We start from the raw sequence: 21,720 nt of genomic DNA, 5'->3' as shown, positions 1-21,720 counted from the left end.
ATGTCTGAGGAGGACTTGACTAAGGCAGAACAGGCATGGCTCAGAATTGCTCTCCTGGAACACCTTTATTTCAAGGACTGCAGTTTCTGGATTCACACTACCTTATTAGTGTGCCAGAAGACTTTGGCAGCACTGAGGTAAACAGCAATGGCAGCATGAGTTAGGGAAAGATTTAATGACAAAGAACAAACACAGCTACAAAGAACAATCTAAAAATAATCTGGCAGAGCATGGCTAGTAATTGCATGTCTTCTTGCAAGATTTTACTCTGAGGTTTTACCCCAAAGGAAGAAGGGCCAACCACAGAAGCTGTGTTGGAGCCACATGGCAGGGTACCCCTCTCAGAGCTGGTAAAATGAAAGGAAACTTCCAACAGAGCAAGAATCAAGAAAGCCTGAAAGCCATGCAATTTTCATATCAAGTCACAGCACTAATTTTAGCTGGAAATCTTAGCTTCATGATTAAGAAAATTATTTTATTTTGTGTACTTGAAAATACTGAATATCCCTGGAATATTTTATTGGTCACTTGCAAGTTAGCTCCTAGCTTGAATTTGCTGTTGCCATTTAACAGTGACCACAACAAATAATTCTACTTTTCTTACTGCATTTTCTTACTACAGCTACAAATGTTGTTGCCAGCCCATGTAGTACTGATGACCTGCAAACTGTTCAGGGTCATTTGGAGAGCCCTCAAGGATCACAAATTCGCTGTTTAATAAAAGCTGGTTTTCCCCTCAAATTTAGTGTTCAGACCAGAGAAACCTGCATCATCTTGTGCTGCACAGTGCTGCCAAAAGTCCAAGCAAGGGCCAGACAGTTCTGGGTACAAGCCAGGCCTAGTAAGTTACACACTGGAACTTTAATATGACAACTTTAATTTAGTTGTTCCTATTTTACCAGATAAATCAAGAAATTATTGCCTAATAATGACTTCTCAGTAGCCTTAACAGATTTATGACAAAATTTTCTAGATGATTCCAATAGATATTTTTTGTGGGATGGCATTTGCTCAGAACAGATCTGGTGTATTTCCCAACAGCAGTGGTGGGGAGGTCAATTTGCATTTACTATGAGACTTTAGTAACTCTGCTTATTGATTCCTAAATGATCCCCAGAAAAAACTATTTACATCAGAATGAGGTAGGCATCCAAGCAGTTTTAAAGATTCACTAACCATCCTCTTTAAAACCATTAGTAAAGTGCAATTCTCCTCCCCTAAATGAAATATCACTGTAAATGATGCTGCTGAAACTCTGCAAGCCAACAGTGTTCATAAACCAGCAAACAAGATGTTAAAACTGATAAGCACTATTTATATGAAGCAATGTAACTTTAATTATACCTGTTAGAATAGTCTTGAGAAATATCCTCCAAGCACACAAAATATTCAGTCATTTTCATGTCCAATCCATCTTTGTTGATGCTTACAATAGCCATAATTGCTTTTATGGAAAAAAACATTAGAAAATGATGAAATTTAAACTACTTGAAATGAGGCCAGCCAGCACAACATGAATAGGCAAGAGCTCATGACACTGTTAGCCTCTCTCTTAGGTTGTAAGTAAGTTACACATCATGATACAACAGTTCATATCTACAGTACAGTGAACCAGCTGATGTAAATTTGTACAGTCAAGACTGATAAACAATGAGCTGGACTTTCCCAGTTTCAAAGTTGGAAACATGTTTAAGACTGTAAAGTTGATGAAATATTTGTGGTAGTCAAACACCTTCCACAAAATAAAAGAAATTTGCTGTAAGCAACATCTAATCCAGATTTGTGCTAGTACCGTCTTTGTACTTGAAACATTATATTGCTGTAACAGAAAATACACCCCACAAACATTACCTGCACCATTAACACCTAAAAAAGTGCATTTCTACAAATGTAATTTATTTATGGATCTGATGTAGGTTGCATTTTCACTAGACTACAGCAAACTAGTTTGACAAGTCTTAAAAACATGAACAGGTCTTAAGTCAGTGGTTAGTGTCTAATGTGACTTAAGTGGACAAAGATATTGTATACCTAAATCTGCATATTATAAAAATATAGTGGTCACAAAATCTGATGCATAGCTGTAGATACTACTCAGCTTTTATATATTAGGAAGATTTTTGCTCTTGTGCTTGTCAGCTTTCACAACCTCAGTATTTACTTCCTTATTCTTACTTACACAAGCTGCTTACTTGAGAAGCACCTTGTTTTCACACAAACTAGAGTCTGAGAAATCACTTACATGTGGAATCCACTCTACAGCTCATTACTTCAAGCTTTTCTTCCTCAAGCAAAATAATTCTGATCTGTTGCAGTTAAGTTTTCCTTAGCTCCTTACTCTGAAAATGATACATTGTCAAAGATTTAGTTAAGGTTGGTAAAAAGTTGGTAATTCCTCTTCTTTCTATTTTAAAGAGTAATTCTAGCTAAATTTAATTAGGAAAACCTTTAAAGTAGACCCTGAATAAACCATCATAAAATAAAACAAAATCCTTTATACACAGCTCACTTCACTGAACTAGTGTAAGTTTACATGTGACCTCAGCAATGTAAAAACACTTTGAAATTAGTTTGGCTAATCAAAATTAAAACACTGGCTTGCCATGGATACCTCAGAAAATACAGCTTGCTAGAAACAACCTGGAGCAGCCAGGACAGATGGGTGTCCTGGGAATGGGAGGGCATAAATAAAGCCAGCAATGGGAAGTTAACTGAGAGGTTTGAGGTTGTTTAAATAATCACCCACTCTGTAAAGGCTCTGCACTGAAAGCCAATGGCAATTTGTACAGATCAAAACCCAGCAGGGCACTTTGGAATGTAATCTCCACCATTGTCTCCATTTCTACATAAATAGCTGCAATTTAATATTACTAAGGAGTCAAGCTGAGTTTTCTGACTCTGATTTGGAATCTTTTCTTTAGAGAAAGGTTTCCAGTAACATTCAAGTTTTTCACTGAGCTATTTGAAGGGATGCACTGAGATGGAGCAGCTCAAGGCCCAGCACTGCTGAGGGACATCAGAGTTCAGCACAACTCATTGTGAGCCACACACAGCATCCACCAGAGGACACAACACTCAAACTGGTAACAACAGGAGCAACAAAATCCCAAGAACTACTCAGACTCATATTATTTCCCTTTACATACAGGTAGTCCTTGGGCATGCTGCATCAACATTAAGAATCTACAACATTCTCCTATCTGCATAGTGTTGAGAAGAATTTTAATTTTCTGATGTTTTGGCATCACTGAGAACTTGCATTTGATACAAGCTACCTTATTATATGAGGGGGGAATCAACATTTAGTGTTGAAAACACAACAAATTGGGAGCATTTGCAATCTGTGAATGAGACATTTAGAAAACTTATTCCTGGAGAAAAAACCCCAACAGATTAGTGCAGTCTTCAAAATAATTAACATGAGATCTAGAGGGAACTAGTTTGAATTATTTTCTGTAATAGACTTCTTTAAGACCTGAACTTGCTGTTAAATGGATACTATTTTGATGCTTGTCAAAATGTAACAATTTTAAAGTTGAATTTATCACTCAGGAGTCCTCAGACATTCATCCATTCAGCAAATACACACAAAACCATTTGTACCACCAGACTGGATCAGTAAGCCTGGCTATATAGCATCTTTCTATACCTGAAGCAAGCAGAAAATTTGTATGAATTGCAGACTTTAGCACCCAACAATGCTTTATTAGCCCTGTTGTATTTTCCTTCTTTATAAAAAATGAATGACTTTTAAAAAATCTTCACTTGGCAGTCTACCTATAGGCAAGTTAAATCATTAGAGTGACTAGCACAAAACAGCAAGCCTTATTTCACTGAGATAACTTTAAAAATACTTACTGCTTTTTAATGTGTAGAACAGCTAAAGTGACCAGAACATTGAATGACCATCCTTTAGTTTAGAGGACTAAAACATTCTTCAGCCAAATGTTACCCAGAGAAATTATTTTACTGAGTGGTCTCTTTTTAACTTTGCTCTTTGAGACTGAAGACTTGCAAGGATTGTTGCAATCCATGAACTGTGAACACAGATCAGTTAAACCTAAACAAGAATGGAAACATCTTGAAGTCATTTAAGCATGCTGAAGGAAGAGGGGAAGAAGAGAGGGTAGTAACATAAAGCAGGAGTCATCAATAACTAATATAAAGACAAATTTTAAACCATTCAGGTGCTGCCCCCTCCCTTTTGTACAATGTTTGACAGTGGAATGCAACTCACCCATTTTGCTGCCTTCATCACTTTACCCCTGCAGACTAAAAATGCATTCCCAGTAAGTTTTCAAAATAAAAAGCAAATCCTTTAAATGAAAATTTAAGTTTATTTTGAAATTTTTAAGTCATTTCTATCAATTTAGACACAGTTTGACATTATCAGATCATTTACAGTGATTCATGGATAAAAGATTTGGCTTTTACATTCAAATGTTAAATACTTCAAAATAGCTTTGTCTTGTTACTTCCAAACCAGAAACACTAAAGAGCATTTTATTTTGCCTTTCAACCATCTTAGTTAATTAACAGACTTTTGATATCTGCTGTAGTTGAAGGGGAACGTGCAAAACACCAAAGGAATTATTTTGTTTGAATGAAGTGAGTACCTTAATTACAGTTCCAGATTTAAAACTCATTCACTGTGGCATCAAAAGGCAGTGCTAAGAAGAAAGACATGATTTATTTTTTAAAAATATATTTTCCTTAGGTAGACTGCAGAACCTGACTGAGTTAAAAGCCTCTTCATGAAGACAAAAAGGTCTTGCTATCCCATGTTAACATCATTCAAGTCTTACAGTTTAGCAAGTTCTGTCCAGTTCTCATAATTATTTTGGAAACTATTATAAAATTTTATCTCTATTCCTAACACAATCCTTGTATTAGTGTTTAACAACAAACTTCAATTTATCTACCAGACTTAATTGTGTTGATTTTATTGCTTACTATAGTTTCTTTTCTTACTCTCTAGCACTAATTTGAAATTGGATAAACAAAAAACATTTGCAGGGAAGAGATTTGACCAATTTGCCCATTCTGGCAAGGAGGGTGTCCCTCAAAGCATGTGCACCATAATTAACTGTTCCAAAGTGAATTGCAGCCTGCTGCTCTCCAAGGACAGCCTTCCTACCAAACATCTGAGAAGTTCAAAACTCCTCCAGTTTGTAAAAACACGAGCTCCAAAGCCCTGGGAAAAAAGCTTATACATTTTAGACCTGTACATTCTTGAGACTACAACAATCTGCTGGCAAGGGGAATCTCTCAGGAAGGTACTCAAACAGTTCAGATTCCTTTGCACACCCCTCAGCATAACAGGCTGCTGCAGCTGCCTTCAGTCAGCAAGCAGCACCATGGAAGATCTGGGACAACAGCAGGAGCTTTCTGCTAGAATCAAGCCTTTGTAAAATTAAAATTTGGGGCAGGGGGGAAGCACAGACTTCATCTTGTGAGAAGAAAATGCTTCTCAAATCTGACACAAGAAATTTTGTCCCCCACCTTTATTTTCACCATGGATCTTTCACCATCACCTTTATTTTCTGATGGATCAGCAGCAGCAGTGTGTCAGGAATGCTCTTATTGCCTGATCCCAGAAGTCTGTTGCGTTTCAAGAAGCACAGGCACATTCCCTGCTCAGTACACACAGCAGCAGGTGTGAAAGGTCTGTTAGATTACAATTTAGGAGCCATATAAGAAACACAAATGCAATCCTAATCTTCCCTGCTGACAAAGTCTATTAACCTACTTAATCCACAGGAATGATATGTAGCTCAATTAAACAAGTGTATTCATAAGCCTTTACAGTATACAGAAAACTCAGTTCTGTCCCCTGATGCTGTTTTCAAGTTTGTTTTATTCACTCTTTTGGATGACTGTAAATAAGTGTTTCCACTATGGAAAAGAAAGTTAGCACAGTACATTTTCATGACTGGGGAATGAATTTTTCTGAAGACACCTTCCAAAGGGCAAAAGCCTAGAAAAAACAATGTGAATGTTGAATGCAGTTCCATATAAAGTCCCTTGTAAAAATTAAAAAATAACCAAACAAAACAAAACAAAACAAAAAAAAAAATTTAAAAAAAGAAAAAAGTAAAGGAAAAACTGCAAGGCCCAGGATGATTTTATTGCTTTTCTTCAGTTTTTTCCTTGGTCTCTTTCTTCTCAGATTCTTTGCTCTCTTCCTTTACAGAAAGCTCTTCTAGTTTTTCAGCAACTTTATCAGCACTATCATTTTTGTCTGTGCCTGCTAAAAGATTGGTTAGGAAAGGTATTACATACAAGCAGTAATGGATTTTCCTGTTAGAAAGAGTAAAGAAGTAGAGGGTGAAGGGGGTGGGGGAGAGACACCTGGTATTGGACAAAAATGAAGATATTCTTCACTGACCACTGGAGTGACTCATTCCATTTCTTTTCCTCTGGTAATTACTCCAGTTGTCAGATTTCAAGTAACACCACTCATATACATTAATTACTACACAAGGGCTTAATCACAGGGATTGAGGAATGTGTAGCATCTGGCCAGCTGTGCTGCTACCAATAAAGTATCCAGACAAGCCCTTTGTTTCTTGGCATCTTAACCAAAAAAACCAAAGTCAAGTTTCCCAGTTTGAAATTAGGGCATAGGAATTCCTATGACTGGAAAACTCCAATCTAAATATCTTGAAGAATGCTGACTGCAGACCACTGGTAGTCTGTACTTAGGAAAAATAGAAATGTTTATTTTATTTACATGGTGACATAGCTCATCACAAAGGCAATTCTAAGGGGAGGTGCAATAATCTGTTAGAGACTTGTGAACAACCTCAAACACACTAACAACTATGAAAAACATTAAATATTATACTTGCATGACTATACATTTGCAAAATTTGGGAAAGGGACCTGGAAGGAAGAAAGAGCACAGTGGTTGTAGTGTTCACAGCTCATTTGTTTACCATAAGCCATAAATATTTCCTTGAGAGCCATTCCAAAGCAGCCATGTCCCAACAGCAACTGTAACAGCCTTCCACAGCAAAGAAGGCCATCGTCACTCCTGTGAGCTCTTACTCTTGCAGACAGAAAAGCACCTGAACTGAAGGCTGCAGTTCAGCACAGAGTGAGTCTGCTGGAACACAACACTCCAGGCTACTGGAACCACTCACACAGCTCAGAAATGGCACCAAGTACACTGAGACCACCTTACCTTTCTTTGCTGTCTTGCCTACTTCATTCCTGCATTCTTCAAATTTTGCCTTGAATTTCTGTGCATCTGTTTCGGTGAAGATAAAATATTTTTTCATTACTTTTACTGCCTCACAACATTGAATAGTTCTAATCTTGAAGAAAGATACCCTAGGGGAAGCTTTGTGTAAACAAAATTTGTAGGGACTTATGAAGTAATCTAATAAATCATACAAGATGCAAAATTCTTCAATCACATCTTTGTGCAAAAGCAACTCATCTTCTCCAGCAAGTTACTAGAGCAGCTTATTTTGCAAAATATTCAAAATGTAATGCCAGCAGGAGCTGTTTTGTAGTTATTACAACTCCCAGCTGTCTGTAGCCTAAAGGAATAGGAATATGATGTCAGAGACTGCTAATACAACTATATGCAAAAGACTGAAGATCAGCTTTGAACTGCTATCCTTGCCAGCTGTGTTACACCCTAAGAGTCTTCCACAACCTGACCATAACTGGGGGTTCTTAGCATCAGCAAAGGAAGAGAATGCCTGTTTCACCAGGACAGCATTCAGACTGTGTACCTGAGGGCTACTCCTCACTCTAAGAGCCAACAATGCATAATCTTCATTACCTTCTGGTCCAAGCCACCACTCGATTCAACAACCACTGCAAGCAGCTGATGAAATTCCAATAATGTCTCTACACAAGGAGTACAAGCAAAAAGGGCCTGGGCAAGGAGCTTCCTGACTCCACAATGAGCAAGGCAGTACCAGCCTGGCATTCCAGGCTGGTCTGGCTGACCACAGGAGGTCACTGTTGCCCCACAGGAATTCTGAGACACAGTAACCAGTCCAGGAAGTGTTTGTATCGATTCCTTTTCCAGCGTCTCAAACAGGAGAGACACCTGAAGGACAAACTTGGGTCTGTTCACCTGACATCTGCTTAGTCAGTACTGCAAAGGGCAAACAGGAGGGAAGGACTATTCCCTCAAGACAGAACATTCAATAAGCTGAACAGCCTCTACCAGAAGGAGAGAAAGACTTTTTAGAGATTAGCCAATAGCTGCCCCTTCACTTCCTACTTGATCACGAAGCAAGCACTAAGCAGGTGGACCAGAAAGGTTTATTTGGCTAAACAAAATGACACTGGAGACTTAAGGCAAAGGAAAAGGGCAAGATATACTAAGTTCTTTCCTGATGTAGTCCAATCCATCAAGCTTTAAAATACCCAACCACCTTATGATTCATCAAGTATGTAAGGAGAAAAGGAGGCTACAACACTAAATTTGTGTGGCAAATTGTAAAGCAAGAAATGCAAAACTTTTTCATTTTGCTCCTTAAAAAAAACCCCAACCCAACAACAAAACAACACAACATAAACTCCCTCTGCCTCCAAACACTTCTTTGATTTAATCCTAGCTGATCCATTATTAGAGTTACTTTTCTGGTACTCACTGTAGTCACTCCAGAAAAACCCACCAACTAGTATGATGGGTCTGACTTGCACTTTTCATTGAGGGTTTCATTTAATAAAACAAAAGATACTACATACTTCATTAAAAAAAGAAAAACCAACCCAGATATTCTGCTAATGCAGACGGGCCAGAAATATCAGGTCAGGATTTCCTTGTTTCTAATGCAAAAATCTAATCTTAACTACAACTGAGCACCTGAGTTACATGAAAGTAAGCTGTATGTGAGTCTCTTAACTGCCTGTAGTTTTATTCTAATTGGCACAGCACTTACATGAAATGGCTTAGGTTAAGAAATGCCTAGGGCAGAAAAAAAAACCTGTACAAATATTACTGCAGACCTAATTACTACACTGTTTGCCAACAGATAAGGTTCAGTGATTAACAGACTTCTCTCAGCTAAAGAATTAATTAGCTAACACTACCGTGCAGGGGTGAGATAGAGCACATCTCCAGCAATGGTCTAGAGCAGCATTTAAGCAAGCAGGGTAACATAACAGGTTACAACCAGTGTAAGCTCAGTGCCTGTGCACTCACTCTCTGCGTTTAGAAATCGGATTGCCAGAAGTTCGGGCTTGGGGCACTCATCGGCAAAGTCCGCGTGTGTGTTCCAGACCCACGCCCTGTCGCTCCCAGCGTTGGGCTTCAGCTCCATTAAGGGTGTGACTGAAAGGAAAGCATTCCAAGATGTACAGAGCACAACAGCAAATGTTTTCCACACCAGCCTCCGTGAGTCTCAGTGAAAAGGGGCTGTGGTGGTTACGTAAAGCACTTGACACAGAATTACTTGGGGATGAATACAAGACAGTGATGTTCATATATATTTTTCCTTGCATTGTCAAGTCAAATTATGCAAAGCCATTACTGTTTGAGAGGATGCTGGATTCACTACTGTTAGGAAAAAGAGTAAGATTCAATTTTTGCTTAAAACAGATGATTGTGATACTAAGAGATGTAGTCACTGAGCACAGCTCTGCAGTACAGACAAATGATTTAGAAGGAAAAGGCTTCCAGACAGACAAAAAACACTCCTTCTTCTGCACACCAAAACTACTACCAAAATTCATTTTAAAAAGCATTTTTCCTTCAATTAGTCATCAGGTTAATTACCTCTGCCATCAGTTTAAAGCTGTACTACAAGGTATTACAGAATTCTGTGGTGCTGCAAAGTGTACACATTGCCTTTTCAATCTGCTTGCTCCCTCCCAGTAAATAGGGCCCTGTCCCTCCAAGACACTACAATTACCTCACCTGACTGGAGAAGTTGAAATGTTACTTCCCACAGTCCTTTAAGACTTCTTACATTACAGACATGCAAAGTCTAAGCAGGGCTTTTTTCTCCTTGGGCCCTGTCTAGTTCAGGAAAATCTGAAGAGTCTGCTCCCTTCCCTGCATTTTTAACATCTAGAGATGAAACTACATTTTGCTCCACTTAATGCTTTGCAAAAGTGAAGAAAGCTCTTCTGTCTGACTGTGAGTCAGCATAAATTCAATAAACAAATCTATATGGAGAGCAGCTTCTCCAGGAAAAAAAACCTAAACAACTTTTGATATGAATACTATAAATTCATCAACTCTGTTTTTCTATGTGCAACATTTATTTCCCTAAACAAAAGGTTTATTCCTGCTGGTTGGTGGCATTATTGAGGTTTGTATTAAGCTACATCTTATTTCAAATAATCTAAATGTAGTTTAATTCCACAGAACACTAGATTCCTCATATAAAAATCTGAGTATCAGCAAAGCAAGCAAAGCATCAGCAAACTGGTCTACTTGTTGCAAGTTGTGCTGACTTTCAAGTCTGTCTTGCTCTTTAGTTTTTTTTTAATTCAAAGAGGATTCTTTTTTGAATGAGTCAGCCCAAAGTAACACATTCATTTTAGTTTATTTCACAAGCAGAGAAAGGCAGACTCAGACTTGCTTAGCACCTTAGTCTCTGTTTTCTGATGGTTAAGGATTGGTTTTGGAAATTCAGACATTTAGCCTAAAGTAGTAAATTATTACATCATGGTTTTTCTCACTCTTTTACAAAAGTGATCTAGCATACATTCAATTCTTATTTTGAGCAGTATTAAGGCCTACATGTTCTACACTATTAATCATTAAAATAAAGTACACACACACACTGGAAGCAATCACATAATGCCTGTCTATCCCAGTTAAATTTTGAAGTGACTTTTGTTAGTCTTACAGCACTATCAGACTCTAAAAGAAAAAACCTCCAGCTTCCTTCCATTAATAAAAATAACCCCTCATGGTTTTTGATGCCTGAAGCCTTGTATGAAGAGCAAGAAACAACCATACTTAAATTCCACAAGCTTATTTTTTAAATCAAGTATAGAAATGTATAACATACTGTAATGGTTTGCACAGATTTTGAGGGTTTTATCCCTCCTCATGAGGAGGCGAATGGTTCCCTTCTCCTTGTGTTTCAGGAGTTTCACATCACCAGTTCCTCGCTCTTTCCATTCTGGAAGGTCATTCTCTGATGCAAACCGGAAGAGCTTCGCTCGCCTTGGAGAACAGAACAGAACATTTAATTAGCCTGATGTATTAAAATTTCACACCTGACCAAACAGCACAGGTCTTTTTAAAAGCCACACACAAGAAGGAAACAATTCCTTTAATAAGATCCCCTGTTCTGCTTCAATATACACATTCAGAAATTGATATGATGAATTAAAATCTAATAATCAAATATTAGGAGTTATGTAATAATTGTACTAAAATTCAACAGGTTCTGGACACTCTTAGGGGATGACAAACATATTTGGTGTAGGCAAACTTTTAAACTTAGGTAACTAATTAACAGGTTTTTCTATAGCCAGAGTTGACCACACTACCTGTCAGAAACTGACCACCACTTCAGTTATTATCAGAATCTGTACAAGGAGAACTGAAATCTCTCTTCCAGATGTGGAAAACCATTCTGTGATTAAGCAAAAGCATAATTTTTTAAAGCTATTTCAAGCCAGCACATCAGGGATCAAATTCAAAATCCTTAAGCCCTAAGACTACATTTTTCTTCAGGCAGATCCAGCCATCCTGATTTGACAATAAGCATAATCTAAGGATAAACTGTGTTGAAGACAACAGACAGGAACTGCCACAAATGCCCCAATACTGCAGCTGTTGCTTTTATTATTTCAGCACCTTGTACATCACCCTTTACCCAGGGATGCATGGCAGCAACGCCACATACACCTCATTTCCTTCCTCCCAAGGCACTTGTTTCATATTCTGTGATCACAATTTCAATAATTATTATTTAAGTTGTTGTCTTCTTTTATGCAAAGAATGCTAAAGCCAGATTCACACTATCAGCTCCCTTCTGTGGTTCCAGACTTCATTTTCTTGGGGCAACATCAATGACCCTCCCCTCAATCTCTGCCATCACAGTGCAGACCAACCAGATCAGCCTTCATACAGAGATTGCTGCAAGTTCTGCAGTTTTTATAAACTCTGTCAAGTTTAAGCCTAATGAACACAGATAATAGTGAAAAGTATTCTACTCACATCTTAAAGAGCTCTTCCTCATCCTCTTCCAGAGTTTTTATTTCTTGCTCTGGAAGGGAAACTATGGGCTCAAACTGAGGATCATGGTTAGAGTCATCTGCATTCTCAGCAGAAGTATCATGATCCTCGTGTGCCTCCTGAGGAGAAAAAAAGAAAACACAAACTTGCTATGTACCCCAACCCTGAAGTACTGGCATCTGTGTTTAAAACTTTTCAGCAATTAGATCGTAATAACTGTAATATCCCATAAAATAAAGAAATATGATTATACCTGGAAACAAATGACTTCCAAGTCAACATACAGGCACACTAAGAAACAAAAAGGTGCTCATGCAGTGCTAGGTGTTTTAATCCTACCACTCATGAATTGTGCAGAGGCTTGGCCTTGGAGTAATAGCTCTGGGTTATGGAAAAACAATTTCATCAACAGTTTTTTCTATGTAATGTGTTTTATGCTACTAACACCCTACTATTTCTGAGTGCCTAATGACTCATTGTTAATGGGAAAATTAGAAAAAAACCCACACAACATCCACCTAACCCAGCTTAAGGGACATATTGCATCCCGAGTTCACCATTCTTTCTTATGTATTAGAATCACCCACAGTCAACACAAAGATTCTTTGAGGCACAGCTGTAATAGTCATAAAATAATTTACGTTTCTTGCTTTTAGACTCCTCAAGGAACTTTAGGTTACAGGTAAATGGCCAAAATAATACTTCCTATTTAAGCTGTTTAGGAATCTGTCAGAGCATTCATTAAGCTTAAGAATGGTTTTTACTACCGTGACTAGCAGGTAAACGATAAACATCTCTAGTACTCCATACATAGGGACTGCTAAGAAGCACTCAGAACACAAGCCTAGGAGGGAGATTCATATGCAAGTTTAACAAAGCCACAGAACAGCTATCTCAGGTCTAGGGAACTGATTTGTGTTTGGGGTTTTTTTGTTGCTGCTGAAGCAACAGAAAGGAAAAAGAGTCTACACATACAAGACATTTAAATAATATTTTTACTTTACAAATGGAAGAGTCCACTCTTACAGGCTCTATTCACAATGTCCTTCACAGAGTAGGTATACACCACGTGTGCATAAAGCAACAGAAATAAAGCAGTCTATTTTTACTAAATAGTAAACAAGAGAAAAAAGAGGGGGCCAAGGGAAAATTAAGTAAAAAATTGTGCAAAATAAAATCTAGTTGTATCAACAACGTCACACAAGCTATCGCCAATTTAATATCCCCAGCGTTCCAGCAAAAAAAAGAGAGAAAGGAATTACGTCACATCTGTTTAAAAAAAAGAGGAAATATTAGCCAAACTTTTATACATTGTATCCATGTGTGCAAGTAGCACATCCCGCATGGTCATTCATCACGCGTTCTGCGCCTGAGCAAATAATTACACAGACCATGAGAAATGCACAATTCACAGCAGGCACACGAGAACGCGGATCCCGTTATCACGACACGATCCCGCCCTGCCGCGATAGAAGCACGTGAGCAACTGGCGAGGCACGAGGGGTCCGGCCCGGGCCCGGGGGAGGGGCGGAAAGAAGGGGAGAAGAAAGGAGGGAAACGGACAGGAGGACTACCCGAAAGATCCCGGGTCGCCTGGGCTCCCTCATGCCGGGGAACGGCCAAGGCGGGTGCAGGGGCCGGGCCCGAGCGGCCACACGTGCCCGGAGCGGCCGCAAAGCCCAGGCCCGGCGGGCGCGGCCGCTCCGGCCCCCGGCAAGGCCCAGCGTCCGTCCCCCCCCGGGCCCTGCCCGACCTCGGCTCCCCCCGCCCCGGCCCCACCTGTTTCCGTTACTCTCCCACCCCGGCCCTCGGTGCCGCCCTCGCCCCCGCGCTGTTCCCGGCCCGGCCGCCGCTCGCGGCCGCCCCTCACCGCCGTGTCCGCCATGGGCCCGGTCGCCGCGCTCCGCTCGCCGCTTCCTGCCGCGCGCCCCGCCCGCCTTTACCTCATTCCCGCAGCCCGCGCCGCGCCGCCGCAAGGCCCGATGGGAAACGCCCGCTCCCCCTCAGCCCCGCCCCCGGCGCGGGCAGAGCACCGCCCGCCCCGGCCCCGTCACACCGATCCCCCCGTGGGTCCTCGGAACCGGCCCCGATACCGGCCCTGTCACCGACCCCCGGTCCCGACCGCCGGCGCGGCCCCTCCGCCCCCCGAGAAGCGCTTTTGTTGTCCCGTTTCCCAGGCGCTTTTCCCATCACCCCCCGCGCCATGGCGGCGACCGCCCGCGTCTCGGCCCAAGATGGCGCCCGCGTGAGGGAAGCGGTGATGTGTGAGCTGCTGTTTTTAGTGTGTTTAAGGGCCGCGGGTGCTTTCGGGCGCGAGGAGCGGCAGCGCTGAGGGGCAGCGCTTAAAAAAGAACCAGATCGTTCCTCTACCGTCATTCGCATCGCAGCGGCCCGTCCGGGAGGCTACGGCCCCGCCTCGGGAGGTGCGCGGGGTGGCTGAGGGGGTGGCGGGACCATGGCGGAGGAAGGCGAGCGCTGCGACCCCGACCGCTGCGACCCCGACCGCGACACGGCTCCTGTGGCGGAGGCTGGAGATGGGGCTGAGCCGGACCGCCAGGCCGGGGAAGACCCCGCGGAGAGCCCCGACGTATACAGATACATTAAGGGAGACTTGTTCACCTCCGAGATTTATAAAGTAGAGATACAGAACCTGCCCAAGTACATTGGGTTTAATGATGTGAAAAAGTTCCTTGCCAAGTACGGGCTCAACCCTCACAAGATAAAACTCTTCGGGAAGCAGACGTTCGCCTTCGTGACGTTCAAGAGCGAGGAGGAGCGGGACAAGGCCATGCGGGTGCTGCACGGCGCGCTCTGGAAGAGCCGCCACCTCAGCGTGCGCCTGGCCAAGCCCAAGGCAGACCCCATCGCCAAGAAGAGGAAACAAGAAGAGGATTCGGAGCAGGGGGAGGCGAAGCGTCCGGCTCCCTGCGGAGAGGAGCCCCTGAGCAAGCGGATCGCGGACGTGGTGACCCCGCTGTGGAACGTGCCCTACGAGGCGCAGCTGGCCCAGAAGAAGCAGGAGTGCGAGCAAGTGCTGCAGAAGCTGACAAAGTAATTCCTGTTTGTAACGTAATGTTTACAAGACTTGGCCTTGTGATGGGATATAGCTAAATTCACAGCAATTGATACCTCTAAACTGAAGTGAGTTAGAGGTAGGTCAAAGCTCGGATCTCCTGTCAAAGTAATTACAAGATAATCTGCGATGCTACAGCTTAAAAGCTGTTCCATCTGACAAAACTTGCTATTGATGTTCTTGGTCACCTTCAAAAGATTGCTTAGTAAAGGGAAATTGGGTTTAAAGTCTGTTGTTCCATAAGTAGAAGGATGTTTGTGCCCGTAAAAAAAATGGCATTGTCACATGGTGTAAGAGAGAATCAGTCTGCAGAGATGGCAAATTACTACTAGGATTTTCTCTTTTAAAATCCCCTCAAAATTTTATGCTTGGTCTTTGAAGATCAAAGTATCACTTCTGTCTCTTGCCGTGCATGGGTACCTTGATAAACCCAGTACATAACCATAATTCAACCAGTACATTTAACCCTTACTTTTTCAGGTTACAGCTCTTATGAAGTTGGAGAGGGTTTCCGCGTTAAAAAAATCTGGAAGAAACACTCTTCCATGTGATATTCTGATTCTTTTTTGTGCCCTATACAGAAAAGAAGTCTTGTGCAATTCTTGACCTCAATATTTCTAAATGTGTGCTTTACATTTTTTGTTTCTGATTTCGGCAGGGAAATAGGAAATAACAACAGAGCTTTATTACCCTGGTTGTTCCTGCAGAAGCAGAAGTTTAATAAATTATGTTGCCCAGTCGAGGGAGTGAAAGCATCACCCTTGCAGGTAATGTAATCTCAGGTAAAGTGTGGAACAGGGTTAATGAGCAGAGGGTTATGTTCATTATTTGGTCTTAAGAAGACACTGGACAAACTGAGTATTTGACTCAGTCTTGTAATAAGTGATGAATTTTAGATGTTGTCTTTCCTGTAAGTACTGTGTAGAAATATTAACAGGAAGCAGATAAATTGATAACTGGATATTATAACTTTAAAATGAATGTGCTGTCTTTGCAAGCCTGTGTTGTAAGCTAATACATTCCTCAACAGAGGCAATATTTTGCTTTTTCAATAACAAGATTTTACTAATACCTTTTCATTATTACTGTTAGTTCACACACATCAAAATCCATCAGTATTGTCCATATGAGCTAAATGTCCTGTGTCCATTTGCAAATGCATTTAACCACATGAGATTTTTTCCAGGAGCAACTTGGCATACAAATAAATGCTGTGTAAATATCTTACATAACTTTATTTTAAATCTAGACCGAATATCGCAACAAATGTGAGTTCTTGATTGGGATTGGTGTAAATCAAGAAGACAAAACTGTGGGTTGTCGTCTTGGCAAATATAAGGGTGGTACATGTGCTGTAGTGGAGCCATTTGATACTATTCACATTCCTGCTATTGCCAAAAAAGTAGTAAAAGCTTTCCAAGACTACATAAGGTGAGCATAAGTAAAATGAGTTATCCATAAAGGTTTTGATATCTTAATCAAAAATATTTATAAATTTAATTCATGTTTGTTCTGAGCTTTGAGATCTAAGATCTACCAGTCTCACATTTTAGCAGTTCTTTGTTTCTGCCTTGTGCCTGCATCATGCGGAGCTTTGCCCTTGCTCCTGCTCAGCTGCTTAGAGATGGGGGCAGGTGCCAGCTGAACACAGCTTCACTGCAAGCAAGGGGATGTGTGAGTCTGCAGGAAAAGGGTGTGTTACTCAGGACCTTCTTCCACTAACTGTACAGAAGCACTCAGAAAAACACTTCTGAAAGGAGGAATTAATTACCAAGATCCATTGTTTTCTGGGATGAGAATCATCATCCTACAGAAAGGAATAACCCAAAAGCTGCACATTTAAATGAGTACTTTTTTAGAAAAAAGGATGCATTCTTTAAAAAGTAGTTCAATGCAAAAAAATGGAACCTCAGAAGAATCATGAAGATGGAAGATTTGAACTTGGTGTGAAGCAGAGAAGCTAATGAAAGCATTATAAACAGTTATGTCATTCTCTGAATGCAGTGAGAGCTGCCTCTTGCCTCTGTAATTTTGCATGGGTTAAAACGGGCAAGAGGATTGTGTGAAGGAGGGACAGGTTATTTTGCTTTAGGAGATACTATCCATCAGTCTTCCTTAGCTGGAAGTCATTCTTTGTTTGACAGATGAATGTACCCTCTTGTTGTACTCAGCATTTTTTCCATCACTTCTTTTGATTCAATGAGCTGTTTAATGTCACACAAAGAAGGAGTTGTCTGTGTAGGTGACTGAGCTTCTGCACGTTGCAGGTCGACTCCTTACTCGGTGTACAGCCCCGAAACCTACGAGGGCCACTGGAAGCAGCTCACGGTCCGCACCAGCCGCCACGGCCACATCATGGCCATTGCTTACTTCAACCCTCAGGTAGTTCACTTGATAGCTAATGGGCAGCCCAGGCTCAGCTTTAGAGCTGCTTAAACTGGATTTTATGAATTGTGCATGCAAAACAGAAATAGAAGAATTACTTGGTGTGGTTTAACTTGCTACGCTGCTCTAATTCTATTTGGACTAATCTGATACATGGAAATGAACAAGTAATACTCTTATGTAAAGTATACACTAAATTATATCTTGAAGTCACTAAAATGATTATTCTACCTTCTTTCACATGAAAACTTTAGAAATTGAGTAAAGAAGAGCTAGCTGACCTGAAAATCTCTCTGGCAAAATACTTCACAGAAGGGACAGGAAAGAGCAGTGGTGTTACTTCCCTGTACTTTGTGGAGGAAGGACAGAGGTGAGCAAGTTGACTTTGCTTTGAGGGATTTTGGTGTCTGGATTTTTGATGTTTGCACATTTCATAGCATTATTTATCTACTTGGTAGAAGTAGCAGCAGTTGTTACTAATTTGTTTAAGTTACTCACCTTTGCCACAAGAGACTCCTGAAATTTCCCATTCTCTGGGTGAAGGCAGCAAGAGTTTCAGTGGGTGAACCCACTGGCCATTGCTGGCTGTCAAGCTATGGAAGTGTTTATTGCAGTAGATGAATCTTTGTTATTATCAAGTAACATCTGCCTTTCTTCCCTATTTATGTGAATTTTTCAATCTCCCCATCCTCCACGGAGCACAAGGCTCACACCATCTTCATCTAGAGATGGTGGAGGTCCTTGCACACTCTGAGACATAATGGCCAAGGAGAGTCTCCAAGAGCAGATGATAAATGGTACTGCTTAGGATGTAGCACTGCAAGCTTTAGGATGATTACAGCTTTGGTAAAGATTGTAGCAAACATATTTTTCTTATTTTTTTGGTTTTGATTCCCCCTCTATTTTGTCTCCCCATTCCTCCCCTACCCCCAGGAAATCTCCCAATCTAGAAGACTTGCCTTTGGAGCATGTGGCTGGTGATAAGTACATATATGAAGAACTCCTTGGCCTAAAATTTAGAATTTCTCCTCATGCATTTTTTCAAGTAAGGATGATGTGAAGCTGCTCATTTAACTGGATCTGCATGAATGCTCTGAAGCTTGACTAATGCTGTGGAACAAGATGTTACATACCTAGAAATTCAACCTTTTATATATTTGGTGTGATATAATAGCAGTAAGTGTTGTGTTTGGCTGCAAAAGCAGTGAATGACTGTAAGCTTGATGGGAGCACATTGAAGATAACTTTTTCTATTTACTAGTTCATTATAATTTTCCTCCTATTTCATGGCAGCTTTTTGTAACACTGAACATGGAATAATACAGTTCAAGAGTCTTGTATTACTAATTTTTGTTTCCTTTTCCAAAACTTATTTCTGCCCTTTCAACACTTTAAACTGTGTTTTTAGCTTATAATGATTTGTTTATTAGAAACAAGGAAACATGCTTTACTGAGCCTCATTAAAACATATTTACTGTTTATGAAGAAGTAGATCTATTGGAAACTTAATTTCCCAGGTGAACACACAAGCTGCAGAAGTGTTGTACACTGCCATTGGGGAGTGGGCACAACTGAGCCAGGAGAGCACCGTGCTGGACATCTGCTGTGGGACAGGAACCATTGGGATTTCTTTGGCAAAGGTTGGCAATTTCTCTTCCTGGATAGAAGCTGCTTTATATCTGTTTTTAACTGTGGCTAGAAGGGAAGAAAATACCTAATGTATGTGAAATACAACAGATTATATCTTAATTTTTTGAATTATTTTGTAATTGAGCTGCCTGCAGCTGCTTTACCACATCTTTATGAAAGCTCACCTTTATGTTAAGCAGGGTAGGTAGGAGTTCAATTCCCTGTTAAGTGCTGATGTTATGAAAAATGGTTAAATTCACACTTACAGACCACAGGGGGAACTTTTTCCTTTGATTCTACAGAGAGTGAAGAAGGTCATTGGAATTGAGCTCTGTCAGGAAGCTGTGCAGGATGCCAAAGCAAATGCCCAGATTAATGGTGAGTTAAGCTGAAATGCTGAAGCCTTTGTTTGGTAAGGAGTAGTTGCAGCCAGTTCTTTACCTTATCTAAGCAGCCTGGAATTACATGTTGATAGTGATCTTGTCCCGGTTAAACACTTAGTGGCTCTTGAAAACAAACACCTTGTTACCCATGAGATCAATTTTCCAGTTGAACAGCGCTTTTTTTTAAATTGAAAAGTAAAACATTAATTTCAGTGTAAAAATGAGATGAAACCACAGCTACCCTCCTAAAGAAAACATTAACATAGCTGGTGTTTGTGGGTGGCTTTTGCTTTAGTCCAGACAGTGGAAGATGCTCAAATTACTGTTTGAATGGTCTGAAGTTAACAGTGATTGTTTAAGTTAATAAACAATTTGGTGTTTTTGAGGCATCAAAACTTAATATCCCAGGTAAAGAACCAAGAGCTGCTTTGACTAGACAAGTACACTGATAACATCTTTTCTTTTTCTTACAGAACTGAATAATATTGAATTTTACTGTGGGAAGGCAGAAGATATTGTTCCTTCCCTGATGAACGTTTTGGCTCCTCAGAACCTGATCACGATTGTAGATCCACCGCGGGCAGGGCTGCGTAAGTTCACAGGGGCTAAAGTCAAAGCAAACACCATTGAGATAAATTAAATGAAGACTTCAGGTATAGCTTGGAGCAACATTGCAGCAGTTTTGTTCATGCTGAGTATAACCTGGCATTTTTCTGTGGGGCTCTTGATGCACACAGAATCAGTAAACAGCTGTTGTGGTTTTGATCATCTAGATTCCAAGGTAATTCTTGCCCTTAGAAGAGCTGAACATCTGAAGAAGCTCATCTATGTCTCCTGCAATCCCAGAGCTGCAATGAATAACTTTGTGGAGTGAGTGTTTCTTGCATTAAATTGACTTACTAAATGTAGTAAGAAGAAAACTGTTTTTTGAGGAGGGGGGCCCATTGCTAGATTGTTATTTGCAAGCCATGTTCCTTGAGGCTTACCTTTCACCAGACACAGCTGGGAGCTGCAGCAGCTGGCTTGGAATGGTCATAATGGAAATATTGGGGGTAGTGAATAAGCCTATCATGGAATTGAGGCTTAGGGAAGGAAAAGCTCTCTGAGAAGAGCAGCAGGGATGAGCAGTGTACTAACATTGATACATTTCTCCCTGCTCTTCTTTCCCTTCCCCATCAAGCCTGTGCCGGGCCCCTTCCAACAGGGTGAAAGGAGCCTCGTTCCGGCCCGTGAGAGCCATGGCTGTGGATCTGTTCCCTCAGACCAGGCACTGTGAGTTGCTGATCTTCTTTGAGAGGGTGGAATACGCCAATGGCAGCTCTGCAGCAGCAGCACCTGCTGCCACTGAGATCCCAGCAGCAGCCTGTGGCACCGAGGGCATGGATGGCACCAGCCAGGCAGCTGCTGCCCATGGGGACTGCAGTCTAAGAGGGGCCTCACCCTAACTCCTGAGAGACTTCATAGAAACTACTTTTGCTTTTCAACTGCATCGGTAACATCACTTCTGTAACATGCAGGCAATAAATCTCTGTACAACGGAGTAATTGCAAGGCTTCCAACTTATTTCATCATCCTAATTTGAATTAAATTTCATTATCATCAGTTCCCAGAAGGGTTTGTGTTGGAAGGGACCTTAATGATCATCTCATAACCACCCCTTTGCCAGGAGCAGGGACACCTTCCACTCCACCAGGTTGCTCAGAGCCCCATCCAGCCTGGTCTTGGACACTTCCAGGGACAGGATGTTACATAAAATTAGCCCAAATCCTGCTTTTCCCTTCCTGCCTAGATACATACATATATTTATATACAGACACCCATAATTCCCAGAGCAGATCATCTTGCTACAGGGACCTGGACCTACCTGTCAGTATTTCATCATTCTCTGACCCCTGTCAAAACTGTGCCCTGTTTTTTCAGTATGCAAGTTAAGATTAACCCTTTCAAAAATAATTTACTTGCTAAATATTAGGAAGTAACAAACTCAGTCTAATAAAAATGCTACACTTGCCACAATTGAAGTCAGTCTTACTCTCAGACTGTAGCAAGACAATAAAGGCTGCAAGTTTCCTACACCATAC

The 21,720-nt window shown here is 41.0% G+C and overlaps 2 protein-coding genes and 1 non-coding gene across 3 annotated transcripts; 1 reads left to right on the top strand and 2 right to left on the bottom strand.

Moving 5' to 3' along the window:
* Positions 1-4,317: 4,317 nt before the first annotated feature.
* Positions 4,318-14,141, bottom strand: RANBP1 (RAN binding protein 1). The gene is made up of 6 exons (XM_066562019.1): positions 14,040-14,141; positions 12,152-12,288; positions 10,992-11,149; positions 9,173-9,301; positions 7,187-7,252; positions 4,318-6,250 (listed from the first exon to the last, which is right to left on the bottom strand). Exons 1-6 carry the CDS (start codon positions 14,052-14,054, stop codon positions 6,126-6,128), a joined length of 630 nt encoding a protein of 209 aa, XP_066418116.1. The 5' UTR covers positions 14,055-14,141; the 3' UTR covers positions 4,318-6,125.
* LOC136564537 (small nucleolar RNA SNORA77) lies at positions 6,978-7,109 on the bottom strand. Its single transcript, XR_010784726.1, has one exon. It is a non-coding gene; the product is annotated as a small nucleolar RNA SNORA77 (small nucleolar RNA).
* An 82-nt stretch (positions 14,142-14,223) lies between the features above and the next one.
* On the top strand, positions 14,224-21,183 carry TRMT2A (tRNA methyltransferase 2 homolog A). The gene is made up of 11 exons (XM_066562018.1): positions 14,224-15,220; positions 15,901-16,009; positions 16,492-16,673; positions 17,510-17,624; positions 17,882-17,997; positions 18,561-18,672; positions 19,145-19,267; positions 19,559-19,634; positions 20,113-20,229; positions 20,413-20,509; positions 20,820-21,183. The coding sequence occupies exons 1-11, from the start codon at positions 14,625-14,627 to the stop codon at positions 21,082-21,084; spliced, it is 1,908 nt and encodes a 635-aa protein (XP_066418115.1). The 5' UTR covers positions 14,224-14,624; the 3' UTR covers positions 21,085-21,183.
* The last annotated feature ends 537 nt before the right edge of the window (positions 21,184-21,720 follow it).

This window comes from Molothrus aeneus, chromosome 18 (assembly GCF_037042795.1).
Source record: "Molothrus aeneus isolate 106 chromosome 18, BPBGC_Maene_1.0, whole genome shotgun sequence".
Taxonomy (NCBI): domain Eukaryota; kingdom Metazoa; phylum Chordata; class Aves; order Passeriformes; family Icteridae; genus Molothrus; species Molothrus aeneus.
Note: the sequence above shows the minus strand (reverse complement) of the source record. Positions and strands in the feature narration are given on the sequence as shown.